Consider the following 17720-nt stretch of genomic DNA (forward strand, 5'->3'; position numbering starts at 1 on the left):
TTTTTCATGATTTTATGATCCCTGCATGAATGGTGGATTTGGGAAGGACATTTATCAGACCAGATGTTTAAACAAATGTGAATGAAATGTACATGGGACCAGCCCATAATGCTGAATGTTGCTTTGGTGCTCCTAATGAAAGGAGAATCGCGTTTTCTTAATTGTCAAATTGTTCAGATAAATTTATCACTGCTGTCTTCAGTTACCAGGGTAGCATTTCCCTTTTCAGTCACTCACTGACCACCTTGTCATCAAGATAAAATGTATCGCTTTCTTGCTATTGTTGTCTACATGTGTCAGATTATTTAATGTAGTTGTTCATCTTGTATTATTTTAAACAGCTTCAAAATAGACCTGCTTAAAATGTTAGCAATGCTTCATGCTGTGACTACATTTATCATTCACAAGAAAGCAAAAAGTGGTTATAAACTGAAACAGAAAATGTTCTGTCACTTACTTTGAATAAATAGGGAGGAGCTTACGATTGGAGGAGCCAGGCTGTCCAGCAAATTGCCCACTAATTAAGCCCCAACAGATTGAGAATCTGCTGTACATGTTTCTCAAGTTGATTTTTGGTTTGCTTTTGTTAGAGATAGGCTCTGTGCCTAAGAAATAAAAAAGCAGTGTGACGTTGGGAATGAGGTCTGGGTCATCAGCATAGCTGTTTCATGGACCACCGCACATGGGATGCTTTGTGTGACAGCATTGATGCTTCCTTTTTAGAGAGAACAGTACTCTGCATCACCAGGTGGAACAGATGCTTCAGAAAATCTCTCCTCTGCAGAAATGTCAGGAAGAGCTGGGGTCTTTAAAAGCAGAGCTGGAGGAGAAAAAGGTATCTAAATCCACGTTCCTGTAGAGACTGGTGTCCATACGCGAGGCTGGCTCATTCACTGTGATCGGGACCCAGGGACTTCTCTTGTGTTGTCAGAGGAAATAAACGCTCGTCAGGACTCCTCGGCTATTACAGCCCTTAGAGAATGCTGAGCCAGCCGATTAACACCTTGGTCCATGTGGGGCTGTTACCTCTGTTAGTGGCTTAGGATTTTGAAGGGGTGTCTAGTGGAAACTCCTAGCTGTGTACTTGTTTGGTTTTATCTGTCCTGCATTTATTGCCTTTTTACATTTTTCATTCAGAGTTAAAAGTAGAGGAATTATTATGTGGTGGAGAGAGGACGAGAAAGCATTGGGTTTTTCTAGTATACCTGGACTAGCCCTGCCCAGCCCAGTAGTTAGAACACTTTGGGCCTCTGCTTTGACATTCTTACAACATCCTTGAAAGAGCCTGTTCCCGGGGCCAATGCTGTGGCGTAGCAGGTAAAGCCGCCACCTGCAGTGCCAGCATCTCATATGGGCACCGGTTCTGATCTAGCTCTCTGCTATGGCCTGGGAAAGCAGTGGAAGATGGCCCAAGTCCTTGGGCCCCTGCACCCACATGGGAGACCTGTAGGAAGCTCCTGGCTTCTGGCTTTGGATCGGCGCAGCTCCAGCTGTTGTGGCCAATTGGGGAGTGAACCAATGAATGGAAGACCCCTCTCTGTCTGCCTCTCCTTCTCTCTGTGTGAAACTGTGACTTTCAAGTAAAATAAATAAATCTTTAAAAAAAATAAAAAAGCACCTGTTCCCACAGTTCACAAATTAGTTGGTATATAAAGCAGCATCTACATCCGTTGCCTCTGTAACCCTGCCAGCATTGTTTGGTGGTTTTTTTGTTTTTTTTTTTGTAAATAATCCTTTCAATTTCTCCCATCCTTTTCCTTGAGAGGTACACAAAACGGGAGCCTTTCAGTAATACGTCACATGCTCTTATAAGTGACAAGGCCAAAGGTTATGTTTGTTACTTGAAGAGTGAGATGTTTGATCTTTTTCAGCGATGCTTATTGAGAAAAGATACTACTTCAGATAGGAAAATCGAATAAACATATTCTTCCCTGGAGACATTTCTCCTTTTCAACAAAAAATTGCAGTAAAATGGTTTTGTTTTTAAAATGCTGTGAACTTTTATGCATAAGTTTTAGTTCACTCTTTATAGAAATCTTAGCAGAGAATTCATGGCTTTTACCCGATAAAAATATTTGCAGCCCGTTAAGTGAGGTGGTTTGCCTGACGTGAGTTGTAGCCACCCTGGAATGAGCGTTCACGTCACTACCTCTTCCACTGTTTTCATGATGATGTGGGTGCCTCCCAGTCTTCCTCGCATTGGGCTGTTGGTATTGCCACGGAGCTATCAGGTTTTATGTGTTGCAACAATACCTGTTGGTTTTCTTATTTTTATGGAAATTATGCTGTCTGTAACTGTGCAGTACTAGCCCCGGTTATATAATCTTTTCAGCCGTATCTGGAGGACCCTGAGTGTTGGAGAGCAACCTTGATGATGTGCCCGAGTTAGTCACTCGGTCCCTGTGACTTCCAGGGAATAAGTCAGCCTATCAAGCCATTCACTCCTTGTTTGTAAACAGAGGGGAATACAGCTTATTTGTCAGACTTGTTACAGTTTAAGAGATATGATAACGCATATTCTACTGTAATGTAATCCTTATTAACTGTCTCTTTAAACAGTGACTGACAGGGCTATCAGTGTTCACACATTTTTTCAAATTACTGTTAAGTATAGTGATTTGTATTTTTTCATAGTAGTATAAATTATATTTGTTAAGCTCTAAAATTTCTTTAAGTTATATCCAGTTTTAATTGGTTTCAGACAAATGTCGTAGCTATTTAATATTTAAACCAGTTATGAAGATTTGGAATTGTCTTAAAATTAGTATATTGTTTCAAATTTATAGTTTTTGCTTTATTATACTATTATATTGCACCTATTAATAATCCGGTGATAACCACCAAAATATTTATTTTATTTTATTTTTTAAGATTTATTTTATTTATTTGAAAGAGACAGAGAAATCTTCCATCTGCTGGTTTACTCCCCAAATTGCTGCCACGGCCAGGGCTAGGCCAGACCAAAGCCAGGAACTTCTTCTAGGTCTCCCACTTGGGTGCAGGGACCCAAGTACTTGGACCATTTTCCATTGCTTTCCCAGGCACATTAGCAGGAACTGGATCAGAAGTGGAGCAGCCAGGACTTGAACCAATGCCCATGTGGGATGCTGGTGTCACAGGTGGCTGCATTACCTGCTGTGCCACAATGCTGACCTAAACAACCACTGAGACATTTCATGAAGTATGCTTTAATTTCCTGCCTAAAATATCTGTTCATTTGGTTAATCTCATGTTTAAAACGGAAGGTAATTTAATTAGGTTAAAACAAGTTAGGGGCAGTGGTTAGTGACTTTCAGTTTGACAACTTATTATCTTTTTTAGAGTTCTCTGAAGTTGTATCAAGATACACAGCAGGAGTACACTCGTGTCAAAGAAGAGTGCTTGAAAAGTGATGCTCAGTGAGTAGTTCTCAACCAGTGCGAGTAGGGCCTCCAGCCTGCAAAACCGGCCCAGAGATCAGCTGTGCTCTCATTTCTCAGGCTGGCTTTGTCAACCGTGTGAGCTTTAGTCTCTTAGCTTTGCTTTCTACATCTGTAAAGTGGGAATTATACCTCCTTTGAAGGGTTACAAGGATTAAAAAGGTCATCGTATGTTAGAGAGCTGCATAAAGAACCTGATACAAGTTTCTGGTCTGTTTGTGTACCTGTATGTTTGTGTGTATAAAACATAGTTACTCGTTCCTTACCTTAAATCAGTACTTTACAGATATCCTGTGGAATGGGTGTCTTGTTAACATCAGCAAAAAAGGCTGCTCAGAAGCGTCCTGTGGATGTCTGAGATTTGCTGCTACATTCATGTTATGAACAAGACAAGCGTGGAGTAGTGTTTAGGGTGGATGTGTTGGAGCTAGGGCTCCGGGAGGCCCTCTCAGTGTGGCCTATCATCTCTGACTCTCAAAGCTGCATTCCAAGACAAGTGCAGTTCTGCAGCCACTACCTCCCACAGGATACTGCTGTGGACACTGATACCATGTGTGCCTCTGAGAAATAACAGACGCTTTTATCTACTGGGCCCACCTGGAGCGGCCACCTGGCTCCGTGGGCTCAGCTCAGAGGTGATGCCACAGCGTGTCAGGCCAGCCCCCAGCAGTGCTCACGGCAGAGCCTGGAGAGATCAGTGGCATGGATTTCAAATGGGAAATATCGCTGGTTTCTTAAGCCATTGGCAGCATTGCATGTGACACAGTATGCTATTTCATATGAGATTTATTCTTCCATTGGAACAATTGCTGATAATTTCACTTGTTGACATGTGATATTTGTGACTGGAAATTTCTTTGCTATACAAGCCTCAGTAAAAATACATATTGTGAATTGTGCTTTGTTCTCTTGCACTGTTTTTTTTTTTTTGCCATTTAACTTATACAATTTATTATTAGGAAGAAGAAACTAGAAGCTAAGGTGAAGAAGCTAGAAGGTAATTGACGTTCGTTACTCAGCTAAGGAGGTCATTGGTCATGATACGAATCCCTGGTAACTGTGAGGTTGTATTACTTGAGCAACTAGTTGAGCTGTGATTTTTTTTGTTGTAATTTTTATTCTGTTTATTTGAGTGGCAAAGAGAAAGAAACAGAGCTCTCCCTCGTCTGCTCGTTCACTCCCCCAGATGCCCACGATGGTCAGGGTGGGGCCGGGCAAAAGCTGGAGCTAAGAACTCAGTCCGGGTCTTCTGAGTGGGTGGCAGGGGCTCATCCACTTGAGACCTTGCTTGCTGTTTCCCAGGGTCACGTTAGCAGGAAGTTGGAATTGGGAGTGGCGTGGGTCTCAAACGCAGACACTCAGCAATGAGATGCAGGTGTCCCAGCCGAGTTTCAACCACTACACACTATGCTAAATGTCCTGCTCCAAGTTGTTTGTTTATTTATTTTAATTTTTATTTCTTGAAAGAAAGAAAGGTCTTCAGTTGGCTTGTTCACTACCCAGATGTCTGTGAAACAGCCAGGGGTTAGGCCAGAGCCTGGAAGACACTGTGGGTCTCCCATGTGGGTAGCAGGGAGACACAGATACTGACAGCAGCAGGAAGCTGAACGGGAAGCAGAGCTGCAACTTCAACTCAAGTATCCGGTATAGGATGCAGCTGTCCCAGGGGAGTCTTAACTGTTGCCCCAAATGCCTGTCCCGAGTCGTGGTTTGTAGTGCACGTCCCTGAGTAACTGCTTCAAGACATGTATTAGGAGGAGGTGTGAATGGAACATTCCTCTCAGTTACCAGGTAGTCCGATGCAGATGGGCTGTGGCAAATCCCTGCTATGATTCTGAGCTGCCCATTTTTTAATATATAAAAAGCAGCTGTTAATGAAATGATTTAGGTTTGAAAGTTGAATCCCATGGAGCTTTCTCACGTTTTTTGTTCCTAATGAAATAGGTGCTTAATAGAAAAGATTACCTTTGGTGCCAGGAAACTGATGTATTTGGACAGTTACAGCACACCCATAGAGATTTTTCTGAAATTCCCTGTGTTGGAGATTGTCCAGCGGGTGCCTGAGCCTCCCTCCGCCCGCTCACGCAGGGACTTGTAGCCTGCAGTGCATAGGCAGAGTGCAAAGGGGCCGCACAGGAGGCTCTCGGGCCCTTCCATTTCAGCTGAGTGAGCAGGAGTGGAACTCAAGATTTCCTTTTGCCTTCCCATCCTTAACTGTGCAGCTGGGACATGGGCACAGGGTCCGCTCGGGCAGACGGGCTCTGCACACGAGCGTCCTTTCACCCAGGGAGCATCTTGTCCCCTGTGGCTTTCTGACCACTGTACTCTTAGTGCTCTCTTCCCTGATGCTGAGTTTTCATTTAGAATGGGAAGTAAAAATGTCCAATGAGTTGCCTCAGGGGCTGAATGGAATAGTAGTTGGCTCAAACTATTTCCAGTCACTAATTTGTCTAGATTGAGCCATATTTTTTAGACTTAAACTCTGAATACTTAGGAAACATTTTTCCTCTGCCTTGGTTGTTGCACAAATACTGACCGTAGACAGGAAGTACAGTATTGTGCTCTTTTTAAGTATTGCCTTCTCGTTCTAGTATGTGAAGATAAGTGTCTAAGGAAATGTTTTTAAGAGACTAAATGCTTGTAAGTTTATGTATGCAGTGTTCACAGTAGTGTGAAGGGAAATGTAGCCTTCATTTTTCTTGTAAAATATTTTTCCCTACTGAATGAAATGGCATAGCAAAGATTACTGAGGAAAGACATACTCAGGATAATTAGAGGAGTTCTGCGTGCTTGATAGGATTTTACTTTTCTTTTACTTTTTTTTTCCCAAAGATGAGGGAGAAGAGACCGCATTATCTTCCACCTGCTGGCTCCCTCCCCAAATGACCACAACAGCTGAGATTGGGCCAGGCCACAGCCAGGAGCCAGGCACTCCATCTGAGTCTCCCACGTGAAGGGCAGGGTCCAAGCACTTGGGCCATCTTCTGCTGCATTCCCGTGTGCATTAGCAGGGGTCTGGATTGGAAGCAGAGCAGCTCCAGCTGCTTTAACTAGTACAGTGATGAGGGACGCCGACGTCATAAACAGTGCCGTAACCCACTACAGCACAGCACTGGCCCCGATTTTATTTTTCTTAGCAGCTTATCATAAGAGCATTCTCAAGAAAAGTCAGTACTGATCAGATTCTTAGTATATCTAGAACTGAAAACTGTAATGAAAGATTTCGAAGGTACAGAGAAGTGTACAAATATCTAAGAAGTACATTAAAGTTAAAGCATTATAAATTAGAGTTGGTTACCTTGTTGAAGGGGGTTCCAGGAACGAGTAGCAGTGCCTACAGTAAACACTGGGAAGACTGCCCTCCCCACCAAAGAGGGAGAGCGTATGGACCATGTTCTGAGATAAAATGACAGTTCTGAACCTCTCCAGAGTGAAGGCTGCTGATTTTATTGAAGTAGAAGGAGGAGGAGGACCACAGCATCTCCCTCTTGTGTAGTGAACTCTCCTTGACTCGAAGGGTCTATGATTGTTCTGCATGGTTTGGAAACGATTCTTAAGGCCTTCCCCAATTGTATAGTTTTGAAAATAACAATTAAAAATAAGCATTTCTGTATTTAGCTCTGGCTAATATTCTGAAGGAACAATAACTTCATAAAAACTGTTGCAAAGTTTTAAGAAATGATATACAGAGGATTAGATTTTAAGCATTCCGTTTACTGTGGTAGTAAAGTTAGTAAATTTTTTTCTCTCCCTTGTTTACTGCACTTTTTAAATAAAGAGGCTGCTGTCAGGCAAACTCAGGACTTCAAGCAGCTGAGCAACGAAAAGAAAATACTTGAAAAGGAATTTAAGAAGACACAGGTACTGGATAAATTCGTGTACTTGCGCGTTAAGTTCCTGACTCAGGGGCTCCTGTCGTGTCTGTGTTGTAACTGATTTGAGTCGGACGACAGTCTCGGTCGCCGGTCACGTCACACCTCTTCTACCTGTAGTCCCAGGTGGTTGTACTTCTTCTCTAGTGTAATACGATCAGTGTTTTGTTTTCACAGGAAAAGCTTGACGAATTTTCTAAGCAGAAAAATGAAAAGGGTGAGTATTCAGTTAATAGTCGCTTAAAGTTTGTTTCAATATGCCAATTTTTTTTGTTTTAACTGTTTATCTTCATATGTTTTTAGAATTGAGACATATTGGAACACAGATCTCCAGTGATTCATATGGAAGCATAGATAAAAGTGAGTGTATCATAGCCTTTGTTTTATTTTGTGTATGCGAGTGGTTACATAGAACTAGAGAAATGCCGGAGTTTACTAGATTCTTCATGGTAGAAGTTTGGATTTTGTTTTTTGTTGGGTTTTTTTTTTTTTTTAGATTTCCATTTGTTCCATATATTCTTGTATAATCAACTTATTGCTTTATAGTTTGTGCACTTTTCATTAAGTATAGATTTTCTCATTAAATTTCAGGTTATCAGCTCATTAAATCTGCTAGGTGTGAAATCTGTAGACAGTGTTAAGGCCAGGCAGGAATGCTGTGGAGTCAGAGCCTGTAGTGTATTTTCTGAAGACAGAAGAATTTAAGGAAGGCCCAGAGTCAAAAAGAAAAGTGGTAGAGTGGAGCGTGGGCGATACGGGCGGTGTGTGTGCACCTTACACTGAGTACCTGGTCTCAGGGGTGGCAGGCCTTACCCTGAGGGTGAGGAATCGCAGTTTTCACTTCAACACTTCTGTTATTGTGTAACCCCTAGGCATTTGCGTCTCTTTTTTGTACTCTGTCTTAAAAACAGAGATTATGAATTTGAAATCCTGCTCTATATCACAAGTTTTTTATATGGATAAAATAATATATAAACAATGGTATTTTTATCACACTAAGGTCTTTTTTCTGAGTAGAAATGACTGCAACACTTAAATTGTTCTCAGTATATGGTGTCTCATAAGAAATCACCTTAACCTGTGTTTAATATCTTTAAATTAAAAAAAAAAAAATTCGAGCACAAATCAAGTTTTTCTTAGCTCAAGGCCTTACACCTTTCTGCTACCTGGTCACTGACTTGTCGTTTATCACTCTCACTAACATAAAATTCCATGTGCTCTTGCTCTCTTGGTCCTCCCGTGTGTAGAATGTGCAAAGCTGTTAATAGGTATTGCCACCAAGGTTTGCTGTCCAGCCGGCAGCCAGCTGCTGCGTTCAGTCATCTTCCCTCTGCCCCCACAGATCATGCCACTGTTAGCTCTTCCAGGGCTCTGCTGACCAGAGCAGGGCCTTTGTGCCCCATGTCTGCATTGTTTTTAATTTTTTCCCCTCAAAGAACTTAACATTATCTCAAGTAAAATTGATTTATGTGTGTTTTTTCTGCCTTCACAGTGAGGGTGAGGGATGTTTCTTTTGTACTTTTTGCTTTTTCTAAATAGGTGAAGTCTTCAGCAACCTACCGGTTGTTTCTCTGTGGACCTTGATGGCTTTAATTCCTAATTCTTAAGTATTATCATTAACACTTTCCCTGTTAATATTTGACTTCAGGAAAAGACATGCACCTTAGGCCAGTACTGGGTTGACTTCACTTGAAACAATGGCTGCCTGCGTGCTAGTTTGTCTTTCTTTTCAAATCCAGTAAAAGTGACCAAAAGTAAAGAATGCCGTCCTGGGTAGGTAAGGCGTTTACCCCGGGAAGATGCAGCGCAGCGGTCCCGGGTGGTGATGATGCAACCCGGCCACAGAGAAGCAGCAGCTCCCGGCAGCAAGGCTTCCTCGCGGAAGCCCAGTGTCCCCTGATCAGAAGTGACGGCAGAGAGAGCAGGTACAGGACGTGAGCGGTTCGCTGGGTGATTGATTAATGCGAGAGCAGCATGTCAATCCTTCGATTTCAGAAGCTGTTTTGCTGGCCTTTGCCCACAGATTGTGGCCCACGTTAGCTTTTTGATGGGTTAGCTGTGGCATGGGAGGTTCCTAAAGTGGGTGTGGATATAAGAAAATTGGATATTTGGTGCTGCTTCAAGGAATAGCTCTCCTTGTTCCAGAAAATAAGATCATTTATATACACTCATGTAAACCCTTAGGACTGTATCCACTGACCACATCTCCCCACTGCCAAAGACAGTTTCCTATAGATTCATGAAGTGGGGACATGTGTATATTATAAAAGGAATGGGACTGAAAATAAACTGAAGAAGTATAGTTTCGCTACCAAAGCTATTTTGTTTGAACTCTCATGGAAAACTTTAAGAAAAAGCAGTGACGGGGCCAGTGCTGAGGCATAGCAGGTTAAAGCCCCTGCCTGTAGCGCTAGCATCCCATATGGGGGCAAGTTCAAATCCTGGCTGCTCCACTTCCAATCCAGCTCTCTGCTATGGCCTGGGAAAACAGTAGAAGATGGCCCAAGTCTTTGGGCTCCTGCACCTGCGTGGGAGACCTGGGAGAAACTGGATCCCGGCTTCTGATCGGCCCAGCTTCAAACATTGTGGCCATTTGGGGAATGAACCAGTGGATGGAAGACCTCTCTCTCTCTCTCTCTCTCTTTTCCTCTCCCTCTCTCTCTCTCTCTCTCCCTCCCTGTACCTTTCTCTGTAACTCTGCCTTTCAAAAAATAATAAATCTTAAAAAAAAAAAAAAAAGAAAAAAGAAAAAGCAGTGACAAGAAAACACTAGATAGATACAAGAAAACTGAGGTAACAGTATTTAACCGTGGATGAGGAGAAAATGTTAAAAAGTGACTAAGTGTCCTCACTGTAAATCTAACCTCTCCATAAGCTTCTGCTATGGAGTGGAACCAGTTGAGTATCTCTAGAATTAAACATATAGTTGCAGAAATAAACCCATTGGAAAGCCTCAATGTTGGATGGACGGATAATAGAAAATAGATTTTGTGATCCAAGAGATTAAGTGTTACATTTCTCTGAGACTGTGCTACAAAGGAATAAGTAATAGTAATAACAAAAGTATTAGAAAAAAATTACAAGAATTTGGAGGGTAGAGCCAGAGGTGTCTTTAACCATGTGCTAGGACTTCTCAGAGAGGGACAGAACTACCAAGAGAGAAAGTGACCCAGTAGTCATGGGAGGACACTTCCCTGAGCAGAAACTTAGGCTTGTTCAAGGGCCTACCAAGTGTTGAGGGTGATTTTTGTGTGGAGTTTCCATCTCTGGCGTGCTCATAGAAAACAGACCTAAATTCAGATGATGTCAAGAGATTGACTGTAGCGTGATGGATAAAGATAGCAATGCTAATGTGAAAACAAATATAAGGCAAAAAATATTTATGCTTAGAAACAAATTTACAAATTCTGCTGTTGTAGACCTAAAAGCATCAACCTGTGTTAAAGAAAACTTTTGGAAATTCTGGTTGGATTAGCCAGATCTGTTTTCATCATGGGAGACTTTAATATTTTACTCAAAAATCGAGAGAGAAAGCAGACCAAAGATGGAATTAGAATCACAGTTGCAAGTTCGGTAATTGGCATATCACTCTTTGTAAATCATAGCATGGAGTTGTGTAAAAATTTTTTCCAGCACTTATAAAAGTTGACTAAAAAACAGCAAAACATCTCCAGTCTACTAATAAAAATCCTGGTAGACCTGCATCAGCAAAAACATAGAAGGTTTACATGGGATCTAAATCCACATGAACACAAACCTACCCCTTTTGGGTCATGGAAAATAGTAAATGAAACACTGAACTCTTGGAAATAAACAATATGGCAGTATTTATTAACCTTTGGGGTATAGCCAGTTTCTTTGATATTCAAAGACATGCTTTATGATCATAAGTACATATTTCTAGAAAGTAAGAAACACAGAAAATGAAGTGTCCAACTAAGAAGGGATGGAAGTACAACAGAAACTTGAGAATGGAAGTGAAAATTTATAGTGATGATGTAGATGTAAATCTAAATGTGTGAGAGAGGAAACAGCAATTGGTCCACAGCTTTCACGGCCAGTAGCTGAACCTTTGCAAAGCTGGTGAAGCCAGGAACTCTCTGGAAGGAAACAGGAAGGAAAGAAACCTTATACCACCAGGACTTAGAAACCCGTAAAACTACAGCGGAGGAAGTCCTTCATTCACAATTTCATGTTTATATGTGAAAATGTAGGTGAAATGTGTTGTTTTCTAGGAAAACATGTGCAGTTTGACTCAGAACAGTTGTTGCACACCTGACCAAAAAATAAACTGGAAAAAGATGTTAAAAATAAAAATCTAATGCCATGCTAGATCCAGGTGGTTTTATGGGTGTGGTCTGTGAAGCTGTCAATGAAAACATGTTGTCTTTATTATAACTTATTGATTGAATTACTTGTAGCATTATGGACTCTGTCCATCTCATTCTCATAGGGTAGCACACACCGTACCCAAAGCAGATTAGAATAATATCCACACACATACTCGAGCCATCTCTGTCATTTGATAATATAGCTTTGAAAACACTAAATACAATTTTAAGAAATAAAATCCATGAGTAATTAGGTAATTGAGACAATTTATGACATGAAGGTGTATCTCAGAAATAGTACACTTGGTTCTAATTATGTCATTCACCCATTCCTAATTGAAAGATATGTGTGTATTTGATGGGGTAATAGAAAAAAAAAAATTGTTTTTTAATCTGAGAATGGTGGCCCTTTAAAAGCGTAGTCATAACTATCGGAAACAAGGCAAGCCTGCTTTCAATACTAGAGTTCTAGTCAATGCAACAAAGTGGACATGCAAGAGCAAGCACTGTGCGCCCTCCTAGGGAGCCGTTAGAATTGTCTGTGGTTCAGCTGACACGACAGTATAGAAAGTCCAAGACTGAGCCGCAGACAGAGTTGGCAGTAAGGGTACTTGGTAAGGCGGCGGTGTGCGCAGTGAACATGCACGATGTGTCATTGCTGACTTAGAGAAGGGGCAGAGGACACTCAGTCATCCCCCAAGGCCGACTGTGTCTCAGGACAGACTTAGCCATGTGAGGACCTCAGTGAGGAGAGCTATGAGACATCCCTGAAGAGCATTACAGGAGAGCTGAACACAGAAGCAAGCGTCGTGTTCCTGTGAATTTCCCCAGTGTCCCCACACGTACTAACCCAAAACCCCAGTGAGGTGTTCTGTGGAAGGGACAAGCAGTTGGTGAAACTTTATCAGAAAGAACAAGAGTTTGGAATACTATAGGGAGTGTATATTGGTTCAGACATGGACACAGCAGTGAAGTCCAGAGATTCTCTAAATGCTTTAGAATTGATAGCATTTTGAAGGATCAGAAAAGGGTGTGATTCAATTTTCGTGAGGTTTTGTCTTCACGACTAATGAACCGCATAGAAGATTTTTTTTCCCTGCTTTGTTGGGAATGCGTAGCTTTTATTTTTGGTCAGAAGTGATGTGATGAGTGCTCAGTTGGAATAGGTGTAGACTCTGGTTAATAGCCTCTGTAGGAGTGGAAAAGTAACGCTCTTTCTTTTTTTTAAGGTTCCTTGCTGCTTTGGGTATACATAATGAGCAGGGACCCTGGTCAGTCATTTAGGCAAAGGGGATTCCACTGTTTGGAAGCAGGCTTTGGGCAGGTTAAATCACAGTGTGGATAAGCTGCTTGATCTCAGAATTTTGAAACTGAAAAGTGGATGTGCCTCACTCCCAGCGACGTGAGAATGTTGACTGACTGCGTGCGTCAGGCGGGCTTGGAAATGGCCAGCTTTTCCAACACCCGAGACTCTCTCCACATTCTTCCGGCCCTTTCTGTGGCTTCAGGTTTTGGAGCGATGCAGTTTTCCAGCTTATGTAGGACTAACCTGTTTTGATTTGCAAGGTTAGTCTTTCCATGTTTTCTTGAACTGGATTAAGGATTTCACTAATTTCATTAAATGCTTAAGGTTAATCTGAACACTTGAGTTTAAGGAAACCATAATAGAACTTGGAGGTTGCCTGAGGTTACCTAACACTTGAAGCTACTCGTGGTTGACTATTATTTAGAGTGGGTTCTATGCACGTTTCACTCAAGCTGCTCATATTTTCATGAATGCTTTTGCTTTGGAAGGTATTTTTAGAATTTGCTTCACAATGTTTATTTTTTAAAAAAGCCTTAACAGTGTTGCATAATATGAATTTCTTCAGGGCAGTCTTGGTTACAGCTTACCTTGAGCTTTAAGTCTGAGTGTGTTCTTAGCCATTACAGGTATCCAGACCCCTTGGAACATCTACTTTTCCAGAAGTTTCATTTTCCTTATGAAACTCTGTGCTTGTTTCTGTCCTTAGGTATTTGCATCTATGCCTGACCATATATGTTTATACACACATTGGTCTCCCACCCATTTCCCCTCAACTTCTTTGATGGATTTTCTGCAGTCCACCAACCCCCCCAGGTTAATTCTGGCATGGTCAAGGCTGATGACTTTTCTCGTAACTTCATACAACTTAAGGGTGCTTTTCTGCCATTCCTTGTAAAACGTACAAATGTAGCACCAAATGCCTTATATTGTAAGTTGTTAACAATACTTCCTTCTCCATCTTTTAGCATTCTGTGGAGTAAAAGTATGGGCTAAAGATTGATTTGTCCCCGTTGTAGAAGTGGTAAAAGCCTTTAACAGCAAGTAGGTTTGCTCTTTTGAGTCCTTGCTCGTGCTTCCAGATTAAAGTAGCAAACAAATCTGTGGTCAGCCTTCAGCTCCCCTGAGGCATGGCAGAGCTTTCTGTCGGTGCCTGAATTGTGCACAGTGGTGGAGTCTGGAGTCCCCAAGGAGTCGTGATTTCACAGGATGTGTTTTGGCCTTGTGTGGATTGAGCCGAATGACGTGACATTACTGTTTTCCTCTTTTTCACAGGGAAGGTGAAACTGCTCCTGAAGGAACTCTGGCTCTGTGTCAATACAGCGCACAGACTCCCAGGCGAAGGCCGCAGATGGGTCCTAGGTGAGGAGAGGCTTCCAGATGTCCATGTCTACCAGGAAACAGAAATGTTTTCCACGGCATCGCAGCCTTTAGTTTTCAATGTTTTCTTAACGTTAACATGAAAAAAATGAGATCAGCTAGAATGGGTACTCGGAGCGGTCCCTCACTCTTGCCCCCATGTGGCTTTGCATCTCAGTGAATGTGCTTGTTTAAGTTCATCAGCTTTCATCAGAGTGTTCAAAGGGACTGGAAGGACAGATGGAGGAGGCATAGGCCTAGCAGAACACTGCAGGACACAGTGCTCAACCTTTTCACGCCTTTGACCAGCTCATCAGCAGTTTACCCTCCTGTATTTTTCGTGTAATTTACTAGTTCCTTTGGTTAAACATGGTGACTTGTGATGAGTGTCATGAAGGCTTTCTACCACATTCACAGTTACGGTCCCTTGAGGACCAAAGATTTGGAAATAGATTGGCTACCTTGAGTGGAAGGGAAGAAGACCACTGCCTTGCATAAGATCAAAGTGCTTATTGATCTTTTTGGCATTTTATTAATTTGCTGCTTTGAATGTGTAGAATATTGAGTATCAAAATCTGTAGAAATGGGTGCCTATGACTTCCTCTCCGGCTTCTGAGGATGGAGTCCCTCAGAGATATAAATATACCTGCAAGGGCCGGCGCCGCGGCTCAATAGGCTAATCCTCTGCCTGTGGCGCCAGCACACCGGGTTCTAGTCCAGGTCAGGGTGCCGGGTTCTGTCCCGGTTACTCCTCTTCTTGCCAGCTCTCTGCTGTGGCCCGGGAGTGCAGTGGAGGATGACCCAGGTCCTTGGGCCCTGCACCTGCATGGGAGACCAGGATAAGCACCTGGCTTCGGATCAATGTGGCGCGCTGGCCACAGCAGCCATTGAGGAGTGAACCAGTGGAAAAGGAAGACCTTTCTCTCTGTCTCTCTCTCACTGTCCACTCTGCCTGTCAAAAATAAAAATAAATAAATAAATAAAAAAACACCTGCATGTTATTTATGCTTGACTCAGCACGTGTCACATGTGCAGATCTGGGTGGGTTGTCCCTCTGGCCACCTGAAGAATGGCGCTGACAGTCGCCAGCTGGTGCCTGCAGCGCCTAAACGAATCCCCACAGTCAGCGTTTACTAATCGCCTGTTCTGGCAGAGGCAGCCTTCTCTGTCCTCTTATTTCAAGTTTTGATTTTGTGTTGTGAAAGTAATACTAAAAAGATGATCTAATAGTCGAATGTTTTTTATTAAAAATACAATTATGAAGGGTAAGGCCATTACTTATATTAGCTTTTCCAAGGTAGAAGAGAAGATACTGCAACTTTGGAATCTTGTTATGAGACGGGACTGTTACAAACATGGTACAGAGAAGTCCCTTAGTCCCTTCACCTAGGATTCCCTGATTTTGGCATTCTCCATTTCCCATGATGAACACCAGAACTGTTGGCGCAGTCCTGTTAGCTAACCCTCCGTTTCTTGCTGCTGCCTCTTCCACTTCTAGGCTCCAGTTCGGACCCCATTTGCCTTAGAGTCATCTTCCCTTCATCCGCCCCATCTCAGAGTTCCCAGTCTTCCCACGTTCCCGTGTCTTTGCCACCTTGGGAGAGTATTTCTTTGTGGAATTATGTGGTATGGAGTCTGTTGTTTTGGCCACTCTGATGTTTTCTGTGTTAGTCTGAGACTCTGCACTGATGGCACCACAGCATTGATGTTTCCCTGTGCCTGGGATAGGTGATCTGGAAATGTCCTGTCCCCAGGCATGGTCACCTTGCTCCCTTGCACAGAGTGCTGTCTACAGGTTGCTCTGTGGAGGAAAGGTACTTTTCCCTAATTAGTTGAGAAAGATACTCACCCATGATGCCAGTAATTTGTTCCTCTGAAACTGCCGCCCAGAGATCTTAGCACCCGGCAGTGGATCTTCCTGCTGTAATTACTGCTTTGGTGTTTGCCTGATAATGAATTTTGTATTTCTCTAAATTTGCGTTTGCTTTTTCTTTTTAAGGTTTATTTATTTATTTGAAAGACAGAGTTACCGAGAGGCAGAGAGAGAGAGTGAGAGAGAGAGAGGTCAGTCTTCCATCTGCTGGTTCACTCCCCAGATGGCCGCAGCTGTCCGAGCTGGGCCAATCCGAAGCCAGGAGCTTCTTCCAGGTCTCCCACGTGGGTGCAGGGGCCCAAGGACCCAGGCCATCTTCTACTGCTTTCCCAAGCCATAGCAGAGCTGGATTGGAACTGGAGCAGCCAGGACTTGAACCGGCACCCATGTGGGCTGAAGCGGGTGGCTTCACCTGCTATGCCACAGTGCTGGCCCAGTGTTTGCATTTATTAATTGACATTCTTCTGGAAGGAAGAGCTGTCTCTTCTCCGCTGTTTATTTATTCATTCATTTGTGTGAGACTAGTCTTACAGATAATTATTTTATCCTGTGCGTTATAACTCAGTAATGCTGAAGTTCACCAAAATCAGGACCCTGACATGTTGGCTTTTCACGGTGACTTTGCTGTTGCAGTAGCATGGGAAGCTTTCCAGACAGAAAACAGTGCCAGCCTTTATGCCCAGTTATTCTCTGCCAGATTCTGCTGCTTGTCTGGAGAGCTTCACCAGAGAACGGTGCAGTAGCAAGGCCCCTCCCTCACCTCTGCTGCCGGAGCTTCCCAGCTGCGCATCGTCTGGCCCACTGCTCAGGGCTCTCATCCAGCCATCTCCCTTCTTCCTGTATCCCTCACTGTCCTCTTAAGGGTAGCTTACATATGTAAATATAGTCAGATGTTCGAGGTAATGTTTTGAAATTGATTTTCATTTTTAAAATGTTCCTGCCTACTTGAACTTAACATTGCAAGCATTAGTCTTCGTGATGCTGTCAGTGTGTGATAGCTGCCTGCCCTCTCCCCTCTACAGAACAGCCTGCCAGAGACAGCGCCAGCTGCAAGGCGTCTGGGGAAGGCGGCGCTCTACCTCCGGCACAAAGTGGTCCTCTCCAGACCCCAGACGGGCAGGCATGCCTCGCAGATTTGTCCATGGAGCTGGAGGGGGACTTTTCTTCCCATGAGAATGTGGAAACAGAGAGGCCCAGTGGAGCTAACGATAGTGCTGACCATGCTTTCCACAAGGACGGAAACCCTGAGGTTTCAGTGCGGAGTGCGACCGACGGTGGTAGTACCGCCGTGTCTGACCAGGAGCATTGTCTTGACGAAGACCTTCAAGCTGCAATTGACTTCTTCAAACTTCCCCCTCCTCTTCTGTCTCCGGTGCCCTCACCCCCTCTGATGTCGTCACCGCCCCTGGGCTCCTTACCGTCTCCACTTGCACCGGTGAGTTCTGCTTCCATGGCTGAGCCTGACCTCGCAGTGATACGCAGAGGACACTCGTAGCACTTCGATAAAAACAACTCGTTGTAGCCAGTTTTATTAGTGGGTACCACGAGACTGTAAAAAGGTGT

At 43.2% G+C, this 17720-nt stretch overlaps 1 protein-coding gene across 1 annotated transcript in view; it reads left to right on the forward strand.

The window, feature by feature from the left end:
• ICE1 (interactor of little elongation complex ELL subunit 1) overlaps positions 1 to 17720 on the forward strand; it is a 59707-nt gene that overhangs the window by 14698 nt on the left and 27289 nt on the right. Inside the window, exons 5-12 of the mRNA XM_062211677.1 lie at positions 724 to 835; positions 3322 to 3398; positions 4379 to 4416; positions 7198 to 7280; positions 7469 to 7508; positions 7595 to 7651; positions 14201 to 14287; positions 17180 to 17592. Of these exons, the coding sequence (XP_062067661.1) occupies positions 724 to 835; positions 3322 to 3398; positions 4379 to 4416; positions 7198 to 7280; positions 7469 to 7508; positions 7595 to 7651; positions 14201 to 14287; positions 17180 to 17592 (907 nt within the window). The remainder of the gene's footprint in view (positions 1 to 723; positions 836 to 3321; positions 3399 to 4378; positions 4417 to 7197; positions 7281 to 7468; positions 7509 to 7594; positions 7652 to 14200; positions 14288 to 17179; positions 17593 to 17720) is intronic.

Source organism: Lepus europaeus, chromosome 15, assembly GCF_033115175.1.
Source record: "Lepus europaeus isolate LE1 chromosome 15, mLepTim1.pri, whole genome shotgun sequence".
Lineage (NCBI taxonomy): Eukaryota > Metazoa > Chordata > Mammalia > Lagomorpha > Leporidae > Lepus > Lepus europaeus.